Here is a 21,448-nt window from a genome sequence, read left to right on the forward strand (position 1 = left end):
TACATTGTTACTTGGTATTAGTGCCCTGTATCCTAATAGGGGACATTAATTTTTTTGTCAAGAGTGCTTATATTAAAGTATGCAGTTCAGACCAGAGTACCATTGCCTTGAACAATTTTGTACAATGGTTAACAGTAGTAGTAACAGTGGAGCACTAGAACCAAAGTTTTTGGAGTGTATTTACAAAAATAAATAAATGAATAAAAATTACCTTCTGCTTATTTTGAATAGCTTATCCATGGTGGCACAATAACTGGCGTTGGGAAAAACAGAAAAAAATATAAACATCGTTCGTGCAGCTTCAGTTTTATTGTACAAAAAAATCTCAATAAATAAGGCAGTGTATTAAAACTCTGTATATACAGTTATGTACAGCAGCAGAAGCTACACCAGAATGTACATAAGCAAAATATATCATAAGACTGGGGATACGTCCTCCTGATAATACTTCGAGTTAATGGAAAGTTACACTGACATGTTACTTTACGTTACAACATTTATAACGTGTTTATATTAAACAGTATCTCAAAATGTTAATTACTTACGCAATAATGCGATTTTCGAAAACATTTCAGCATGAAGGATACAGACAAGTAATTTTCTTTCTTTATGTGAGGTAAAATGGTAGGAACTTCGTCATCCCATCCATATCTGATTATCAGAATCCTTTTAAGTGTGAGCTGAGGATCTTACAAATTATCAGAATGTACAGTGTCAATATTGTTGATTTTTTTTCTGCAAGTGAACAGAGGTATCATTTCTCTGACATAAGATGCATATCAAGCAACGAAAACATAAAAATGCACACAATTTCTTCATACAGCATATGCTTTTGATCACTCCTAGCTCCTTGCACATGAAACAAAATTATTTGCAACTAATTTTCCTTACTAAATAGTTTCACAGGTACAGCTGTACTGACAATCAGTTATTGAGATCCTCATCAAAGTAAAACACACAGGAAGTAAATGAATTTTAGAAGGTGTTAGTTTAAAATGCCGTAAAAAGGGTGGTTCTTTTTGGTCTATGAAAACGAGTTTTCTTTTGTTTACTTAAATTAATAATTTGAACATTATATTTTATGGAATGCTTGAAGTGCTTCTTCTGATACAGAATTATTAAATATAGGCCACATTAATGTGGACGCCACATCAATACACTGAACGTGAAAAAATGATTTGTACAAAATGACAACTCTAAATTAAGCATTTAACGATGTTTGGCACATGTGTGTTGTAAACAGTAGTGCATCTAGTTACTGTGAAGACAGTCTTGCATAGCTCAGGCACATTAGCACACACAAGCAAGGCATTTATGTAACACACCTTGTTACTGCTACTAACATTTAAATAGACACACAACATTCAGCTCTAACGCTTAACAGCAATTACTAAATTACACAGATCATATATTGCTTTTCATTACAATATTTTTATTTCCATTCATGCACAGTATTCTCCTTGGACATGGACATGATGTGCAGATGTTGTGTCACATCTCTAAGTTTGTGCAATCTGATACAAAAAATAATCTGATGATATTATGTGTCAGGCTAAAGTGGAGAACAAGTCAGAAATGGAATTGGATGTGTCACTTCATCCTATATTAATCTACTGTTGTCTCGCAAGGGGCACACTCAAAACAGTGTTATTGTATTATTTTGCATACAAATAAAACTTGTTGGTGCTGTTGAGCAGGATGGGAGGGGGGGAGGAGATAGTTGGAGAAGGGGGGGGGGGAAGAGATTCTTCTACTTTCTCCTGAACATCTGAGCTTTGGTTGCTTCAGTTATTTATGAAATTTAGTCACGTTTTGCCTTCTGAAATACCTGTGTGGTTTACGCTACAACATTATTGAAAAAGTTACATTATTCATTAGATATAAACAAATCAGTGTATGCAATAAAGTTCAATTCCCTAAATAAAAACAAACACGTAAAGAGGACAACAGCATTTCATAACACAAGAAAAGACATTAATGCTCATATCTTCCTTATAATGTGTACTGATATGAGTGTCCATAGAAAGAAAAGCGGTTACTGGTAGTAGCATGTACACAATTACTGACATCTTGTGATTTTACTACATTTTTGGACATAAAGCCATGTGGAACATTTGTAACTTATTTTGCATGAAGAGGTAACTGATTTAATGAGTCTTTCTTCATTAACACACTCTTTGATAATAACTTTTTACATATGGTCAACGTTTACGGATTCTTACCGTTTAACTCAAAAGTTACATTACAGTTGTTCTGAGAGTAATATCAGGCAATGTGAACTAGTGGAAAGTAGTGCCAAACAGAAGTTCAGGAGCTTCTTATGCCCATGTGCTGCTATCTCAATTGTCTGGGCATTTTAAATGGAATGAAAATGTAATACATGTTCTCCTGTCATGGAATTGGGGGTAGCCATGATGCAGTGTTAGCTGCTTTGGTGGTTGCTCGAGTCAGAGCCAATATTATTCTACAGGTACAGAGGCGACTACACCTTGCCATCAATTAATTGTATAGAGGTACACATTATAAATATTACACTTTCTGTCATTATAAATAATAACAAGGAACCACTTGTGTGCATTATCAGTAACGAGTTTTCCTATTATATACGTTCAGAAAATGTGTCAATGAAGCAAATATGATAATACAACAGAAATGTACTCGGTATTAGAAAACATATGGAATGTATAACAGACCCTCTTAGGGTCACTTGAGACAACAAATCGACAGCATGTACATCTTGAACCGAACTTTTAAGTTACCAGCACTATACTGACAACTACGTTCTTAATTACTAACAAAATCTACAGTGAAAAGTCTGATGGAAATGTGGCGTCCGGCTGAAAATAACATGTTAAGAAAATCTGTTTCACTTTACGCAAGTCTGTGCAAACGTTGCAGTTACTTTATAACAAACATACAATCATGGCATTACACTCAACACTCATTAAGTTCTTGTTGCTCCATTTTTCACAAAAACTGTAGAAATAAGTGTCCTACTCTTTGAGAAAGTCGTGACTTTTTTCCCTCAGTCAATCCCAATATCTCAGCCTTTTGCTACGAGCAAGTGCTCGTTGGACTCACGTTATTTATTTAATCCGAAAGCACACTCAAGAAGCAGCGAGCTCTACAATGAGACACAAAAACTGTTTAAGGAACTGGCAATTTACGGGGGCATTCGTGTTAATTATGTACATATGTGCAACTAAGTTGCAGTTTGGTACCATGTCGTAATGCAGATCTCTCGGCATTGTTCTCTGATCAGTTTCTTCGATGTTAAGCTGATTTCAGCAGAATTCTATTATGTCAAGTCTTTTGCTGACTGCTCATTGGTCGCTGTTGACGCCATTTTACCACTTCAATAGTAAAAGGTTTCGAACGCGACTTCCTAAATGTGTGTTTGCTCTATAGGAATATAATAGACTGTTTAGCGACTTTATTGTTCCTTGTCATCACTGAGACAGTTCCCATCCCGCTGCATTCCGTAGCGTATTATGAATTTTCAAACTGTTCTCTGCGGGGGATGAAGGGCGGAGTAATGAAGCATTCAGTCGGGCCACCAAGTGTTAGCAATATTCAAAGCTGCAAAACGTTTCTGGGAAGCAGGCATACGTCGTAATGGTTCTCATTTATGGCATACGTTTCTTCCCATTTACACGATTTCTACGTGTTTACCGATTCGGATAACGGTAACCGCATAGGGCCATACTCAGTACACAGATGCGTCCCATGACTGGTATCGTCGGCGCAAACTAATGGCGGCGGAGGGGGGCGTAGCGTGGGCGGCGGATACACAGTAAAGCTGCTGCTACGGTGAGGGTTCGACTGCTGCGACTGCTGTTGCTGCGGCGGCGAACTCGGCGATCGGCGACGCTCAAGACGAAGGCCTTTGCCTGTGACTCGAATGCCGTTTATGGTGCCGAATCTTGTCGTTGTGTATTTCGATGTCCCTGTTGCTGCCCGGCCGCAGGAACATGAAAGAGGAACCACAGCCCCGCTTCCTGCTGCAGCAGCCGCACTCTCGGCGCCGGCTGTTGGTCGCGTCGCACGCACCGCGCACCGGCCTGCCCTTCGACGTGAAGCCCATGAAGCGCTTTTTGTGGAACGCCGACTGGTACTGCGTGTATGCGTGCGACAGCGTCTCTTTGAACGTGCAGCGTTTCTTCACAAACTTTTTCTGTGGAATGAGACAATAAGCCTGATGAGAACTCGGTAGGCAGGCCCCAAAGTCGTTTACACTTAGTGAAAACAGCCTAAGAATTACATGAATTGGAACAAACAAATACAAGGCCTTTGCCTGTCACGATGATATATCCACGAAACAAACTGCAGAACTACTAATTAACAATTTATCAAGTATAAAGTACCAAGAATTCATTATGGCTGCCTTCAAAATCACCAATTCCAAACCCATTGTGCTTCATCTCATCTGCTGCTTGAAGCTATGGCTTCTCCTATTTTACGTTTATTTAAAGACCACTTGGAACACTTGTTTGATGACTTGACAGAAAACTGGAATCGATTAATGAAGACGTAAGGGATCCAGTATCAGAATCAGAAATTTGAAAGACCTCTCGAAGACGTGATATTAAATAAGGCAGAAGGAACAGGTAACATCCCAACGGAATTTCTAAAATCATTTGGGGAAATGGGAACCAAACGACTATTTAAAGCTGGTGTGTAGAATCTATGAGACTGGTGACGTACCATCAGATTTTTGGAAAAAATATCATCCAGGCAATTTCGCAGATAGCAAAAACAGATAGGTAAGTGCTAAAACTACTGGACAAACAGGTTGACAAGAATAACATACAAAAGAGTTGAAAATAAAATCGAGGACCTGTTAGATGACGACCAGTTTGGCATTAGGAAAGGTACAGGCACCAGAGAGCCGTTCTCAGTTTGCGCTTGATGATGGAAGCAAGAATGAAAGCAAATTACGATACGTTCATAGGATTTGTCGATCTAAAAAATTCGTTCGGCAATGTGAAATGGAGCAAGAAATCCGAAATTTTGAAACAAATAGGAGAAAAACGGGGAAAAACGGTTGACATGCAATACATACATGAACCGGGAGGGAACAATGAGACTGGAGGGCCAAGAACGAAGTGCTAGGGTTAAAAAGTGAGGAAGTCAGGGGTGCAGTCTTTCACTGTTCAATCTATAAATCGAAGAAGCAATGGAAGAAATAAAGGAAACGTTCAAGCGTGGGATTAAAATTTATGGTGAAAGGATATCAGCTAAAAGATTCGCTGATACACTGCTATCCGCAGTGAAAGTGAAGAAGTAGTACAATATTTGTTGAGTGGAATGGACAGTACAATGAGCACAGAATATGGATTGAAACTATACAACGAAAAGAGTAATGAAAGATAGCAGAAATGAGAATAGCGAAAAACGTAACACCTAAATTAGTGGTCACAAAGTAGACGAACTTAAGGATTTCTGATTCCTTGGAATAAAAAAACCATGACGGACAAAGCAAGGAGGGCATAAAAAGCAGACTAACACAGGCGAAAAGGGTATTTCCGGCCAAGAGAAATCCGCTGGTGTCGAAGATAGGCCTTAATTTGAGCAAGAAATTACTAGAATATACGTTTGGAGGAAATCATTGCATGATAGTGAATCATGGACAGTGGGAAAACGGGAAGATAAGAGATCGAAACGTGTGAGATATGCTGCTACATGAGGAAGCTGAAAATAGGACGGAACTATGAGAAATGAGGTGGTCCTTCGCAGAATCGGCGAAGGAAACACTGACAAGAAGAAGAAACGGGATGATAGGCATCAGCGAATAACCTCCATGGTACCAGAGGGAACTGTAGAGGATAAAAACAGCAGGGCAAAACAGAGTTTGGAAGACATTCAGCAAATAAGTGAGGACGCTTAGTGCAAGTGCTGCTCTGAAATGAAGAGACTGGCGCAGGAGTATTCGTGGCTTGCCGCATGAAACTAGTCAGACCGTAGGAGATAGTGGTGTACCTTCAGGATAATGTACCGACCGTGTTTCAACATAGTAACCGATTTTAGGATCACATGAAGGACTGTGCATTACAGACCGCCATAAGCAGCCCATGTAGTCCGATCTTGTAGTATTTTCTCACATTTGGAAAACCGTACTTGGAGTGCTTTTCGTAATTTCAGAAAAAGATTGCAGAACTCAAGAAGTGAAAAACAAAAGAACATACTCAGCTTCCATTAAAGAGCTGGTTATAGGCGAAGGTCTAAAAAATCTCCCAATGTACAACACTCTCCCCTATTTGACTATCGTGTAATAAATTGCACCAAAGTGGCAATAACCGTGAGGGATAGAATGTAGAAGACCATGGTAAATTATCACTGTTTTAATGGATTTGGAATGGTAAGTAACACCGTAATTCTGACGATTTTGCATCCATGTGCAGGAGCATCGGTAATACGTTTTGTTGAAAAGTGTACTGCATAACAGCTACCAAAGAAACAAGTAATTGAATGCACTTGCATTCTGTTAATAGAACTTTCTTTTTATGAAGTTCCATTTACGCACATGTACCCACCTTTCCAACCAGTTTCCACTTCTTATTGAAACAGAGGTACATTCCTGACGCTTCACCGTATATCTTCAAAGCAATGTCCAGGTTCAGTGAGCTGATACTCAGGTTTTCTGAAACAGAGAAACAAATAAAAATTATAAGCCTTAATCTCATGTAATATAACTGAATTTTTACAGTTTCATGTACAGGGTTTAGACTTGAAATATCATTTAAAAATGTTGTGTAATCAGTAGCAATTTGAATTAACAAACAATTTTGGCTTCGTACAGTATCTTAACCTTGTACAGAGGAACAAGAGTTTTAACACCAAGAAGGTTGCATCCTAGAAAGGTAATTTCTTGCATGTCAAGAATACCTGATCATTTATTTTATCTCTTGCATTCCTAAATCGACGTTTATCTGCAGTCTTATCATTAATCTCTTAATAGCGCAGTGCAGCGTTCTAACCTGGTATTCCTGTAGTAAAATTGGCTAAAACAGAGCTAACCATAGGTGTACTGAATGTGTCTCCTTTACCGTGTGTGTTACCAAACGAGGAGAAAACGCCCTTCTTGAGGATTCAGAGACATTTTAAATGGAGAGGAAGAGACATGATTAGACGGTAGAACGAAAATTACGCGTTTAACATATGATACTTTAGCTGACAAGCAAGCGAGGAGGATATCAGAGGAGACAGTTTCTAAGTGGAACCCACTCCATCGTGTCAGGTAGTCTGAGACATTCCCCCCAACACTCCTTTATCGGCCTCACGGAGAGCCAAACAGGACGAGACAGGGTCTTTCGACACTGGCAACTCTTTCGTCTACGTTTCCTCAGAGAACAGTGAAAACATATTCTGCTTTATACTGTTATCGTTTTTTCCATTCGGTAACCTCACTATGAAATTACTACTGAGTATTCAATACAGGAAGCTAGCAAATGAAAGGACATGACGATACAAACATCTTTTTAGGGAACCTGCAGGAAAGCTGTATCATGATGGAGATATGAATTTTCCTCCTCCTCCTGTACATTCACAGTGCATGAAAATTATCCATGTCAGTATCCAGAGACGGTGTTTCAATTCTGGAGCGGTTGAACTTTTCGTTCTTCGCCTGTTCCCGATAAGGAAAAAACACAGGAAAACTGAATCACGACAATCGGATAGAGGTATGATTTCCGCCAAAGAAAAAATCTGAATACCCGACGTACGCAGCTTACAGGAACAGCAGTAAACAAACATAACAATAACAATTTTTTTTTTGAAAAATTAATATCTGAATTTACAGTTCCAGTACGCTGTTATGATTCAGTGTTGTCATGAAGTAGTGATGATTACCGGTATACTACATCCACTCGATTCCGTAATTTATTTGTATTCGCTGCAGTGTTGCTGCCGAGTGACGCTGCTTGTCTCAAGCTGTCAGCCGTGGGGAGAATTGATCTATGAACTACGCTTGAGGAAAACGTGGAGTTCTGACGATATGGTTCGAAGATTATGTGTTAAAACTGAGCCTCAAGGTAGAGATAAGTATACCTATTAGCTTCTCTGATAGTTTATAGTCGTGCATTGAGGCGCTTGTCATCAGGGCGTATACCGTTCTTCTTTACCATGTTCTGAAACTCCAACTGGAACATGACTTAAAACCACCTTTGCCTTAAACTGATGATGAGCATACCTTGACGTGAGAAATAAAAACTGGTGGTCTTTCCGGCTTTTCATATCGAATAACGTAACATAATCATTAAGATAATTATAACAAGAGCCAGGATGATTTACATTTTTTGTAATTTATTTAAATTACTGCAGGTTAGTGCTAGGTGGTTCACCGAGTGAGATAGCATGATCATTAAGGTACGGAAAAAAGAAGTACGATGTAAATTTTTTGTTGTTCGTTGAATTTATTTCTGGCTAATGCTAGGTGATTCCTTCAACAAGTACATGAGCATCCTTGACCAAATATAGCTGTCAGTGGAAAGCTGAACCGTTATCATTTATTTAATTCTCCATTCTTCGCAATTTCTTCTTCACGTGAAACTATAATCACTACGTATACATTACACCAGCGGTTCTCAAATTTTTTGAACCTGCAGCCATTGACGGAAAATCGTCACAGGTCCCCTTCATTTTTTAGAGTTACTATTGTTATGTTCACATGTTTTCAAGTGTGCCTGTAGTTCAACAATTATAAGCAATGTTTAGTTCATTTTATGTTATCAGAGTGAATTGAAACTTGGTATAAAATTGATGACATGCAATATTATATTTATGGCAGAACTGTAATGTTCCTGTCAGATTTTACGTAAATTCTGTATACGAGTGTTCAGAGACTTGCAGATCACAAATTTCCGAGCATTTAAACATAAAATGGTGTAATCATCTTGTGGTGCAGTTCTTCTTGTTGTGTCCGTGCTTGCTATGAATATGGGATGAGAAGTTCCGCCTTATGAAAGACACCTTTTTTGTGTCTTGCATAAAATGGTGATTTTATTTTATATTACTGTTTAGGATTGTTGACTTCATAGCAAAGAAACCCCTCCCCCCCTCTCTCTCCGCGACGAGAAGAATTACCAAACACTATTGAAATTATTTCAGTCGCTGCAAGTAAGATTAGTGTGTCTCCAGTTATGTGGAATCTCTTACACCGAACAGTGCTATAAGAAACTTGATAAGAGAATAATATGGCTGAGATGAACATGAAAAATAAGGCAAGGTTACAGCTGTTTGTCTCTAGTCATTATTATATTATTGTTTAAATGTAAGCAGTTCGGGCTAAGAGCTCAGACTAGGCGTTTCTCAGCAGCTAGTCCACTCATCACACTCATGAATAAACGAAATACAGGTAGCTGTAGCGATGAATAGTTCCTGTCGCTACAGCGAAAGGAAATGTTAAATCTCACGTCACTGGGATGCCTCAGCCCGTCGTGATGCGAGCCAAATACACGATGGGGAAGACGCTTCTATCAGAATGAAGTCATACCTTGGGTGCCCTACAGATCAGGTAGTCCATCACTGACGTCTTACAGCCTTTGAGCTTCTCACGTGGCACAGAGTCAACAGTGTACCCGAGGAATCTCGATTCGCGGAAAACAGCCACCGCAGTAAATGCAATAATTGCCTCGCAGAAACTGCAAAAACTGCCTCCACCATACTAAACTGCCATAGGCATCAAAGTCGTGTGATGACAAGACTATCGATCGACTTTCGTTTACTGTAACCGAGGATAGATGGACCACAGTGCAGTAGGCCACTCACCATTTAAATGACGGAGATCAGTAGCTGAGCAGCTGTACAATACAGAATAATCTCTTCGCTACTGGATAGAAACTCCACCGACATTTAACCTCTCACTACACAGGGGATAAACAATAGGTCTGGGGCAGAAATAATGCTATTCGATGCTCAAAGCATTGAAATAGGATGCTTGGAGAATTGAATCGCAATGGTGGACACTGTAGGTCGAAAACCAAGTAGGTAATCCTTTACATGACACTGCTCACACAGATGGCGAAGGTATTCAAGCGTCGAGAATGTTTACATGGGATGTAATTGGCCCTGGTACGTCTGCCATCACCTTTGGCAGGTAATGATTCAGGACGCTTCTGCACCGTCGTATGCATCGTGTGTTGCCGTACCGCAGCTCGCGGACTGCGAGTACCTCCTCCAAGACGCTGTGCCCCTCTAGCACTTCCCAATAGCATTAGAACGGTTTGAGAAACGCTCCATGTGCATGATTATACTTGTGTGACCTCCCAAGTCACCTGAGCGCAGTTCTAGAGGAAGAAGTGCGTTGCTTGGGCGCAGCGTCGATCATATCTTTTAGTTTCGGCGCCGATGAAGAGAGCATGGATCAGGCTGGTTCCCCATCGCTTTCTGTGTCCCATGATGACCATTCCATGGCCAGTTGCATTCTTTATCAGGATACTAGGTTGTTTTCATTTCCATTACTTATGAGTTCGATATCTTGCATCCAACCCCATCTCTCTTAGTTGCAAATTCGGAAATCACTAATCATTAGCTTAGTGCATGGGATGCTTCATCAGTTATCAACTCGGCTGTCAAAATTACTATCGACCAAAGTGAGAACTAATCAGATATCCCTCGGACTATCTCCAGCTATCAGCACTACTGCCGCAACAACTAGAACACTGGAAACATACACACGAGTAGCTGAAACTGTTTCTGTTTAATAGGAATTCCATGTATTGAGGAACTGAATCAGACACGTAGGGTGTTTGAATATCAGTCTTCTTCGGTTCCAATTAGTAGCTTGCTCGCGTCATCTGTGCTGACTGGTGGGATAGCTGCCGAGCGATTGTATTTACATAGGCCACACGGTGACGTTTCAGAAATGGAGCGATACATACTAATCGACGAACAGGAGTGCTTAAAGTGCTAAGGTATTAGCCTGTTGGTTGTCAGGCCTCTTCTCTTCAAAAAGTTCAAATGTGTGTAAATTCCTAAGGGACCAAACAGCTGAGGTCATCGGTCGCAGGACTTACACACTACTGATATAACTGAAACTAACTTATGCTAATGACAACACACATCCATGGCCGAGGGGGGACTCGAATCTCCGGCGGGAGAGGCCGCGCAGTCCGTGACATGGCGCCCCAAACCGCGCGGCTCTTCGGTTCCATTCAGTAGCTTATTGCTGTCAGCTGTGCTGACTGGTGGGATGGCTACCGAGCGATTGTATTTAATATACGTCCACAAGGCGACAGGTCAGAAATGGAACGATACATATTAATTGACGAGTCCTGAATGTGCTAAGATATAAGATTGTTGGAATTAGCAACCAAAATGTGCCTAGTACGTTGATGACACTATCGAAAGCATCCGCTGTTAATAGCAACCACGATCTTGAACGACAATCAGGCACCCATTTATCTTTCATTCCCCACTTATGACACACAAAAAGACCACGTTTCATAGGCCGCATTACTGCTGCCGAGTCAGCTGAGTATACCCTATAATGGACACTTGAGCATATTCATGGCGAACAGTATGGTAAACAGTACGTCTGTTATAACTAATTCATTAAATTAACTTATAAATATTTCGTTCGTTTCGCTTAATGGTCTTCCGTACTTGTACCAAAGCTACTCCCCTTTCAAAATCAGAAGTGCGTACTTTTAAATATACCAAGGACATAGTACAGACAAATGCTTAACTTCCGCGACTATGCAATACATGCAATATCAGTATTCGAATACAGAAAATACAAAAAATTTAAAACCTGTAATTACCATCATAGCTACTATTTTTTGAGGTAATTGTGTCTTCTTTTAATAACGACTGCCTCAAAATTATGCGACTTGAGCTTTCTAATTCAGACAACGTTATTTCGGACACTTCATCGGCAGAACATCTCTAGTTTCTTCGAGGAAATCTATTCCAGTTGGAATAATACATTTTGTAAACTGAAAACGATTTATTTTCGCCTTTCTGCATGTTTTCGATTTGCGATAGTAGGTTAGTATCAATTGATAACGCATCATTGTGCGACATATCACTTACGTTAGTAAATGAACAGACATGGAAACGGTAAAAAAGTATCAAAGTCACCGCCGGTACAAGAAAGCTAACAACGGAGGATGTGAATTACATGGGTTAATGAGGTTTGAAAAATACTAGGCAGTGTACACTCAGAGGGGCATGAGGACGTAGAGAGCACATTACGAGCGACCTGCGTTTCTCACGCAAAGGTTGTTGCTTGGGGGCACGTAGCCAGGAAGCAGCTAAGCTACGCCGTTGTTGGTATTCAAGTGGTAATCAATTATTCTGTTCCGTATACGATTACCAAAAGACACGTTGTTGTAGGATTATAAACAGAGCGCGTTCCCGACGATGCCGCATCCTAAATTTAGTTATTCTAATAACTTGAACCGACATCGGGACCGTTAAATATGCGATTTACGATGCCGACTCATCCCGTACAACGTCGGTTAGCTAGAGAGAGGTCCTGCGCGGCGGTAATGTCATTTATTACATCTTCCTTCGGGATTTATTTTCACCGAGGAGAAAGAGAGATAAGTCCAGATATATTTACGGTTACCTAATAGCTGGTGGCGAGTGCTTAAAGTTGTTGTGGTATCGCGGTGCTCGTTAGGTGACCGGCCGCGACAACTTGGGCCTTTGGCGCTGATGGACAAAAGGACGACTTCGTAGACATACGTGAAAACCGGCGTTGCTTCTTTTAGCGCTCATTTGCGAAGTAAGACGTGACAAAATGAGGGTGGTACTGATCTCAGGTGCTTCATACAGGGCGCGAAAAGAAAACAGGCCATAAAAATATTTAAGATAGGACTGACGTGGGATTCACCCTTGTTAATTGACATCACAACAGGGGCTGGAAATACCCACCGTCAACGTCGACGCTGGGCTGTGTTCGATTCATCAAACTATAAAACAAGCATAGTACCAATAGCATTTTCAATGTTCTTATGTGTCATTCCAATTTGACCCAAAGGCAGAAATCACAGGGAGAGAGGTCAGGCAATCGAGGTGGCCAGGAAACGGCACTACCTCTGCTGATTGTCCTCTCCTCACAGAACACCTCTTGCACTCATACCAAGGTTGTCAAGCCGGTGCGCGATGTTGCTCTCCTCTTGCTGGAAATATCCATACAGTCATTCACCTTCTGTGAGTTGATCCACATATGGATTAGTTTCTGGACGTACTGGTTAGAATTAAAAGTTTGGCGAGAAGTACGTGTTACTATGCGGACATCAGACATTAGGTACCAAACTCCAATCCTGAGATTATGCGACGGATCTTCAAAGTACTCATGGGTACTCCCTGAATACTTAATGGTGCTATGTTCTGTGAATCCACATACGCTTACGTCTGAAGAATTAAAAAACTGGTGATCCATTCTACTTCCTTTAGAAACCACAGGCAGCGCTCAAAATGTTAAAGTTCGCCTGGACGCTTTAACTCATATACAGCAGTAAATGCATAAATTTATAAGGATACAGATGCAGATCCTTTTCGAAAATGTTTCTGCATGACGATCTCTTAATTCCGACTTACACATATAAACAGCGTTAAAATTTCGTCTGTCATTGGTCAAGGCCTTCCTTCACTCGAGCAGTGTTTTCTGGTGTTCAAACTCACCACGCAGCCCGCTTCACATCATTTTCCCTCTTAAGTTTTGCGTTGCACACTTTGCTAGAGGTTTTGCCGAAACACTCAAAGCCTGAAGCCCTTGCGCAAACTTCTCCACACACATTTCGACAATTAACACGTGTTGTTTTAACACGAGCACCATTTTGTGTAGTATTCAACTTGTCAATGCACACGTCTGCTCTTCTTACTCACTCACACAATGAAGTACCCCGACAGATCATGTGGGAGATGCGCATGCGCAGGCACGTGACAGCAGCATCGAAATAACTGTTTCCAGCATTTTCTGTGATGGGCAGTTCTGTTCATTAACTAGGATCATTTCCGCGACAGCCTTGTAAACATTTTATTTTCCGGGCCAGTTTTATTTTGCCAACCTATGCATTCCATTTATTCCGCGGGCGTACTACTTGAACTATTGTATGTTGATTGACCACAAGTTTCATTCTACGTCTGCTGAACCACCGTTCCAGTTTGTTCCTGTAGGTAGCATGAGAGGAAAGCAAGTGATAAAATAAATGTGCAAAATTTCTATCACTTGAGAGGCAAATATTCACACGACGTATAGTGTACATCGCTAAAAGTAATGAGCAACTCCGTAGAATCTCGTAGAATATATAGTTTCAGGTAGCTTTCAGGAAAGTGTCTAAAAATGGTTTCGCAGCATAAGAAAGCCATTAACTTAACTTTATTCATCAGGGTGCAGCGTAATGATAGACAGTCAATCCAATACAAATGAAATTAGCGTTAAGGACGGATACGGGAATCCTCCTGACTGTCTTTGGGAAGATCCTAATGGATATTGTTTATCGTTACCTCCCGCCGCCCTTTTATGCAGTGTAAAGCGTGTATCTGTTTTTTTAATCACCACGACCACTGTTTGATAAGCGTGAAGTTGTATTTGTGTTGTTCTGTGTGAGCGGAACGCAGAAGGTAAAATCCCGTATCATAAATAGCCTGCAAACCTGCTAACGATGCCGTCTACACAGACTGCGCATCACTATGAACCGTGTCTCATGCCTTCACTCGTTAGGCTCATCACTGACAAAATGGTTCTGAGCACTATGGGACTTAACATCCATGGTCATCAGTCCTCATCACTGACAATGAAAATTTCTTACACCTACAGAACTGAACTCTCAGACTGTTTCATGCAGGTGTTATAAATTCCTTATGTTTGATAATTTATTAGTACCGTGCAAGATTACGTAGTGATTAATTCGCATCCAGGCGGCGCCCCGTTCTTATCCTCGTCCTGCCACCTAAATTCCTTTCTCTGCCTCTAATGACTTCAGAACTCTATGGAGCGTTAATTATTATCATAAACGGGAAAAGAAAGTTATCCCTATTCAAATTTTATTTAGAGTCGACATGTAACGGAACAGAATCAAAATTGCTGCATCCTTACAAATACGGGATTAGCCACAGGAGTATCTGTTACTGAATACTGTTTCTTTTGGATGTGGATCGATAAGAAATAATTTCCTCTACAAGAGGTCTGGAGCCTATCGTATCAAAAATGGTTCAAATGGCTCTGAGCGCTACGGGACTCAACATCTGTGGTCATAAGTCCCCTAGAACTTAGAACTACTTAAACCTAACTAACCTAAGGACATCACACACATCCATGCCCGAGGCAGGATTCGAACCTGCGACCGTAGCAGTCGCGCGGTTCCTGACTGAGCGCCTAGAACCGCTAGACCACCGCGGCCGGCCCTACCGTATCACTGGGAACTCACGATCAGTGACAGATCTATCAAAGAGACGTTACATCATTCAAAACTTCCAATGAATTCTCTCTTAATGAATCATCTCTATTTAAAAATGGGGGAAGAGGAGGTTATATGTCACTAACGGGGTACAAAATCTTTTTAGTCATCTGTACCTTGATAGCTAACGAACTTATGTAAGCAATTGCTAACGTTTAAAATCCACCTCGTCTTCATCACCAACTTTTGGGAACATTTTATCATTGAGCATATTCATCTGATCTTGTTAGGTATTTGTGTTTACATAATGTAGAGAACAGTGAAAGCGATCACTTAAATTTTTCCAAATAACTACTGTTCGTGAATCGCAAAATATGTGGCGAGTTTATTTGGTATATTAGTTTCCCTATTGTATCGCTGCTTAATGGGACCTCTCAAGATCGGACGGTGGCATGTGCAATACAGAATGCAGTATCTCATTCACAGATAGCATATCATTTTTTCTCCAATAATGTGTAGTTTTTCCGTTTTATCAGTACGCAATGAATTATTGTTAAGGGGCACGTAAGGCATTGTTGCAAAGTTTTGTCGCCATAGTGTAACAGTTGAGTCTCCAATATTGTTTTTAGATCATTCGAAGTTTAATTTTTTATCTGTCATGATGTAGCCCATACGAAAGTTAAACGTAGATGCTCTGGGACCTTAAATGGCAGGATATGTGGAAAAAAGGCGACGGCGCTCTCGCTGTAGCCTAGATGGGTAAATTTTAGACTATGATGCAGTTTCACTGTCTCTATAGTGTTTCTCGCTTGGGGACCATGAAAATGAGAGATTACAATCATATACAAGGACACATTTCTGCCGGCCGTTGTGGCCGAGCGGTTCTAGGCGCTTCAGTCCGGAATCGCGCTGCTGCTACAGTCGCAGGTTCGAATACTGCCTCGGGCATGGATGTGTGTGTTGTCCTTAGGTTAGTTGGGTTTAAGTAATTCTAAGTCTAGGGGCTGATGACCTCAGATGTTAAGTCCCATAGTGCTCAGAGCCACTTGAACCATTTTTGAAACATTTCTCTAGCTATATCAGCGGATGGAATAATGGAGTATGTGGGTAGTAATTAACACTGAATGTGCCTTATGCTTGTAACACTTCCTGATTCTTTGTCAATGAGAACATGACAACATGCTCCAACTTTTTTTTCGCAAGGTATGAATAAGCCGTGTTGCGGCTCGCATTGGTGCTGTTTGTAGGTTTCCGCCCTGTGTTGGAGGTCAGACGGTATCGTTTAGTTGGCAGGGTTGCGATTGTTTGTCGTCTTCTCGTGTTTACTGGCGCCACTCGGTTTCGCAAGCGTTGCCGGTCCGCTAGTGGCAGCAGCGGCGGTTATCAGTATGTAGTACCTGTTGCCCTATCTTTGGTGCGACGTGGTTGTTTTTCCAGGTCGTGTGAGTGTGCGAGTTCGGTTGGGGACTGAGGAGAAGCCAGGTCCGCGCAGTGAGAGAACACGCCGCGACCGCAGGTGGCACGCATGAAATGCCAGATGGAAGGGCTGCCGTAAACCGGATCCAGCAAGCTTTAAGATGAGTGCATTTCAATCCAAGTGATATCTCGCGATTCTCCAGTGACTTGGGTTCGTGTTGCTGCTCATAAAGTCGCCGAGGCGAAGAGCAGCGAGTGGAGTGCTTGGGGAAGGCGATCTGTTTAGCTTTCGTCGACTTCTTATTACTATTGCGTTCAACTTGTTACAATTTGCTAAGTTCAACCAGCGGTATTTTTTCTTGCCTGGTGGCCGCTAACCCCCAGTTACCTGCCCTGGGGGTTATGTATGTAATGGCAGTGTACATTTCCTCGCCTTGCCGCTGCTGTCCGATAAGGCGCGTAGATTTGACAGCTTTCTTGATTGTAGGCCGGTTGGTGATTCTTCTACTCTGGTGGTAATGATTCCTTTCTCGTTCCGGGCGCTCGAAACACAGTATTCTGGACGTAGTGCAGGCTGCCGTTTCCAGCTTTGGCATATTCTTCCATCGTTTCATTTGGTTTATCGGACGTCAGGTAGCCTCAGCAAGATTATCATTAGTCATTCGTTACAATGCCACTAGTCTGAGTTACTATCTTGTGAAATGAATGTAACTCTTGGCTGCCTATCTCATCGCTCACGAAAGTATTTGTTGCCTAACCTTCTCTGAGATCGAGTCCTGGAGCATCGTCTGGATTAGTTAACTTTTCTGTTAAATTAACTATTGTATTTGCTGTTTTATAGCAAGTTTCAATTTTTTTATATTACTGCCGTTCCTGGTGCATAAGGTCTTCAGCTGTGATTGTGGTCATTTGCCTTAAACTTCTAATTTGGTATTTGTATTTACGCTGTAAGCCTTTAAAACCTCATCTACTGCCATTCCTGGCGTCTGATGCCGTCTGCTGTGTTTGTGTCGACTTGCCATTAATATTTCAATACCTGTAATTTGTAAGTTGCAGCGAGTTTTAAACACTTCTTAATTTATTGCCATTCCTGGCGTGTATGGCCTTCTGCCCAGATCACAGTGGCTTGCTTTTAAAACATTATCTGTTTTATCTGTATTTAATGGTGATTTTCTAAATTGTAACTCACCCAAAGGCAACCAATAGTAACTGATTACAGCCCCGTCCACAATCGTAACCAAATCCTGCCTTCCATTGACTAGCACCAGGTCTCAATGAGGAAGGAAATCAGACGTGCACTTTTCATGTGTTCCAGCCTGGCCATCTCTTTAAATCGATTTAAATTAGGGAAAGCAGGGAACAACGGTATTACGAAGAACGGAAGGAATTTTGACAACGCTCCTCTGGAATATGAAATCATCAACGTCGGTTGCTGTCTCAGTGCTGAGCCACCTCACTCGGTAAAATATGTGTAATATACAGCATGCATGGGAGAGAGAGAGAGGGAGGGAGGGAGAGATTGAGGCTGTGTAACGTTGTTTTTTAAACTGACATAATAAGATTTTAAGAAATCATTCTGCGCGTGGAAGATTTGATGAACTGACACTGTTCCGGGAACTGGCGTAATATGCATGAATTAAACTCTGTTGAAAAAAAATACGAAACAAAGACAACACATTTAGAGAAGTCGCTGGAGGTAATATTATAAAATTGAGTAAAAGAGAAGCTATATAATGATAAAAATGTGCAACTTCGTTCCAGTAAGCAAGTGTTGTTGACTTACATGCAAAAGGAGTGGGATAGTAAGTGGCATCTACGGCAACACTATAATGTTCATGGTTTCGGTCAGGCGTCCATTGTGAGAGGATTAACCTCTTTAACAGAGAGGAGATTGGTCGGAAAGGAAAACTAGTTTGGCGGAGACGGCGTCTATCATTTACACAGGTGAATGAGCGGCCGGATGGTATATCGCTGCTAGTACAATGTTTCACTTCACTGTTGTTCACTGAATTATAAAACTCATTGCCTGGCAAAAAGTTATGGCAAAACAGTGTCTCTTCCAGTCAGGATCCCACACACAAGTTAGATTATAAGTCCTTAATACAATAAATAACGCTTCTTTTAAAGTGCTTATCAGCAAGTATACTGATCCAGTTTAATAAATTCAAAGATAATGAGTGGCGGAGGATGTAAGATAAGATGGAATAATGCCCTAACCACCATGCTGAAACGAACCGTTATGGGTGAAGAACGGGAGAGCCATGAATGAAAGCAAGCTTGCCCAGTCGGGTTAAGGGTAGTGCTTCATATCATCCCTGAGAAACTGAATTAAAAGTAACTGTTGAGATGGAAGAGATCGCATCTATAGCTACGGCGATTAAAATAACACGGTGTTCCACAAGACCGGGATGTTGTCGGATCGTTTACTGGACGTCGGCTTGACACAGGTGAACAAAACTCAGGATTGCAGAATTCCTCGTAGGAGCCAGAGTATAGATTGTACATGGGGCGCTTCATATCCACCGCCGTGTAAACACTGATTTTTCACGTGTCTTAGTGCTAAGGGTGTACCGTGACTATCGCAGTTACATGTAAACCAATGCCCACGATGTCAACTGTCACGGATATCAACCACAGCAGGGATCTCTGTCTGTCGACTCTTGCGGATTGCAAAGCCTGTAGGTAGCCGCGTGGTCTCAGGTGCCTTGCCACGGTTCACGCGGATCCCCTCGTCGGAGGTCGATCCTCCCTCGGGCATGTGTGTGTGTGTGTGTGTGTGTGTATGTGTGTGTGTGTGTGGGTGTGTGTGTGTGTGTGTGTGTTGTCCTTCGCGTAAGTTAGTTTAAATTAGATTAAGTAGTGTGTAAGCCTCAGCAGTTTGGTCCCACAGGAACTTACCACAAATATCCAAAAAAGGTGCATCTGATACGCCTGTCACTCGTCTCATCAACAAACGGAGCAGGAACCCATGCCTGACCATGTGAACCCTTTTGTTTGCACACAGGGTCCTGCAAGCTAGCTGTAACTTCACCAAGACAATGTTATCATATCATCGCTTCCAAATTGTGCCAGAATGGTTTGAGGAAGATTCGCGGGTACGAGAGTGTTTGCCTGGTTCCCGAGATCACCTGGGCACAGTTTGAGTGCTCTCGACCGCCATTGAGCAAGTAGTCACCTAAGACCTAGTTCCCCCAATCTTCGTTTTGCTCGGCTGCTTGCCGATCATGGATCAGGCTAGGCTCCTCAACGCTACCGGTGTCCCGCGGTTATTGGGTCGAAAGGGGATTCTCAGCGCTTTCAATGTCGGTACGGTCATTAGCCCGAAAAGAGCTACCTGCTACTAAGCAGGTGCTTTAATTCAGTGTCTTCTGTGTTTATTCTATCTGATTATCTGATCAAAAGTATCCGAATACCCATATGGAGCGCGGAATTGATAATGCACGTCACGAGACGCAGATACGCGAGTATAAAAAGGAGTCAGTAAGTACTGTGTTGTCAGTAGAGGGGCAGTAACGGCAGAATGAGTCGGTCAGGAAGGCTTAGTGACTACGTGAGCTCAGTTCAAAAATGGCTCTGAGCACTGTAGGACTTAACATCTGGGGTCATCAGTCCTCTAGAACTTAAAACTACTGGAACCTAACTAACCTAAGGACATTACACACATCCATGCCCGAGGCAGGATTCGAACCTGCGACCGTAGCGGTCGCGCGGTTCCTGACTGTAGCACCTAGAACCGCTCGGCCACTGTGGCCGGCAGAAAGCTCAGTGACTAGGTGGAATAATGATTGGATGTTACCTGAGTAACAAATCCATCAGGGACATGTCAATCCTTCTAAAGCTGCCAAAGTAGACTATTAGTGACGTGATTGTGAAATGGAAATGCGAAGGAACAACCACAGCTAAACCAAGATGAGGCAGACCTCGTACATTGACGAACTGCATAATCGAGCACTGCGAAGGGTGGTTGTAAAAGTCATTTGGAATCAGCGGAAGGAATCACTCCAATGTGCTACCAGAAATCTAGGTAGAGCAATGACTCTGCGTAGGGAAATAAAAAGAAAGCAGCTCCTCAGCCTGTGGCAATCTGATATAAGGGATCAGGTTTGGTGATGTCTGGAGAACGTTATCTGTCATCACATGTAGTGCCGACAGTGAAGTGCAGAGTAGGTAGTGGTACGATATAGTGGTGTCTTTCGTGGTTGATGCGCTTAAGAACACCCTGAATGTGGAAGACTATAAACACATTTTACAGTAGAGGAACAGTTCGGAGACACTGGTAGTATCAGCGAGACTATGTACCCCCCTGCAAAGTAGTATCCTCGAGGCAATGGTTTGTGGATCAGCATGACAATTCACCCTGTTGTAAGGTAGCATCTTTGACGCTATGGTTCGTGGACAGTAATATTCTTGAAATGGACTGACCTACCCAGAATCCCGAGAAAAACCTTTTCGTACTCCTTTGGGATGAGTTAAGAACGTCACTACCTTCTCTGGTTTCGCGTGTTAAGGAAGAATGCTATCCCTACGCAGACATTCAGGTATCACACTGAAAGTGTCACCAACATACTTCAAACCTTCATAAAGACGAAAGGTGGGCTCACCCCACATTAATGTCCGGTAATGGATGTCTGGATCCTTTTGATCAGATAGTAACCTAGTGGGTAAGATTGTTTTTCTATATTGAC

The 21,448-nt window shown here is 41.8% G+C and overlaps 1 protein-coding gene across 1 annotated transcript in view; it reads right to left on the reverse strand.

Moving 5' to 3' along the window:
• Window positions 1–328: 328 nt before the first annotated feature.
• The window catches only part of LOC126248279 (fibroblast growth factor 8-like), a 169,043-nt gene continuing 147,923 nt past the window's right edge, over window positions 329–21,448 (reverse strand). Inside the window, exons 4-5 of the mRNA XM_049949129.1 lie at window positions 6,534–6,640; window positions 329–4,174 (exon numbers count right to left, since the gene is read on the reverse strand). Coding sequence (XP_049805086.1) covers window positions 3,872–4,174; window positions 6,534–6,640 — 410 coding nt within the window. The 3' untranslated portion in view covers window positions 329–3,871. The remainder of the gene's footprint in view (window positions 4,175–6,533; window positions 6,641–21,448) is intronic.

The sequence above is a fragment of the Schistocerca nitens genome, chromosome 1 (assembly GCF_023898315.1).
Source record: "Schistocerca nitens isolate TAMUIC-IGC-003100 chromosome 1, iqSchNite1.1, whole genome shotgun sequence".
NCBI lineage: Eukaryota > Metazoa > Arthropoda > Insecta > Orthoptera > Acrididae > Schistocerca > Schistocerca nitens.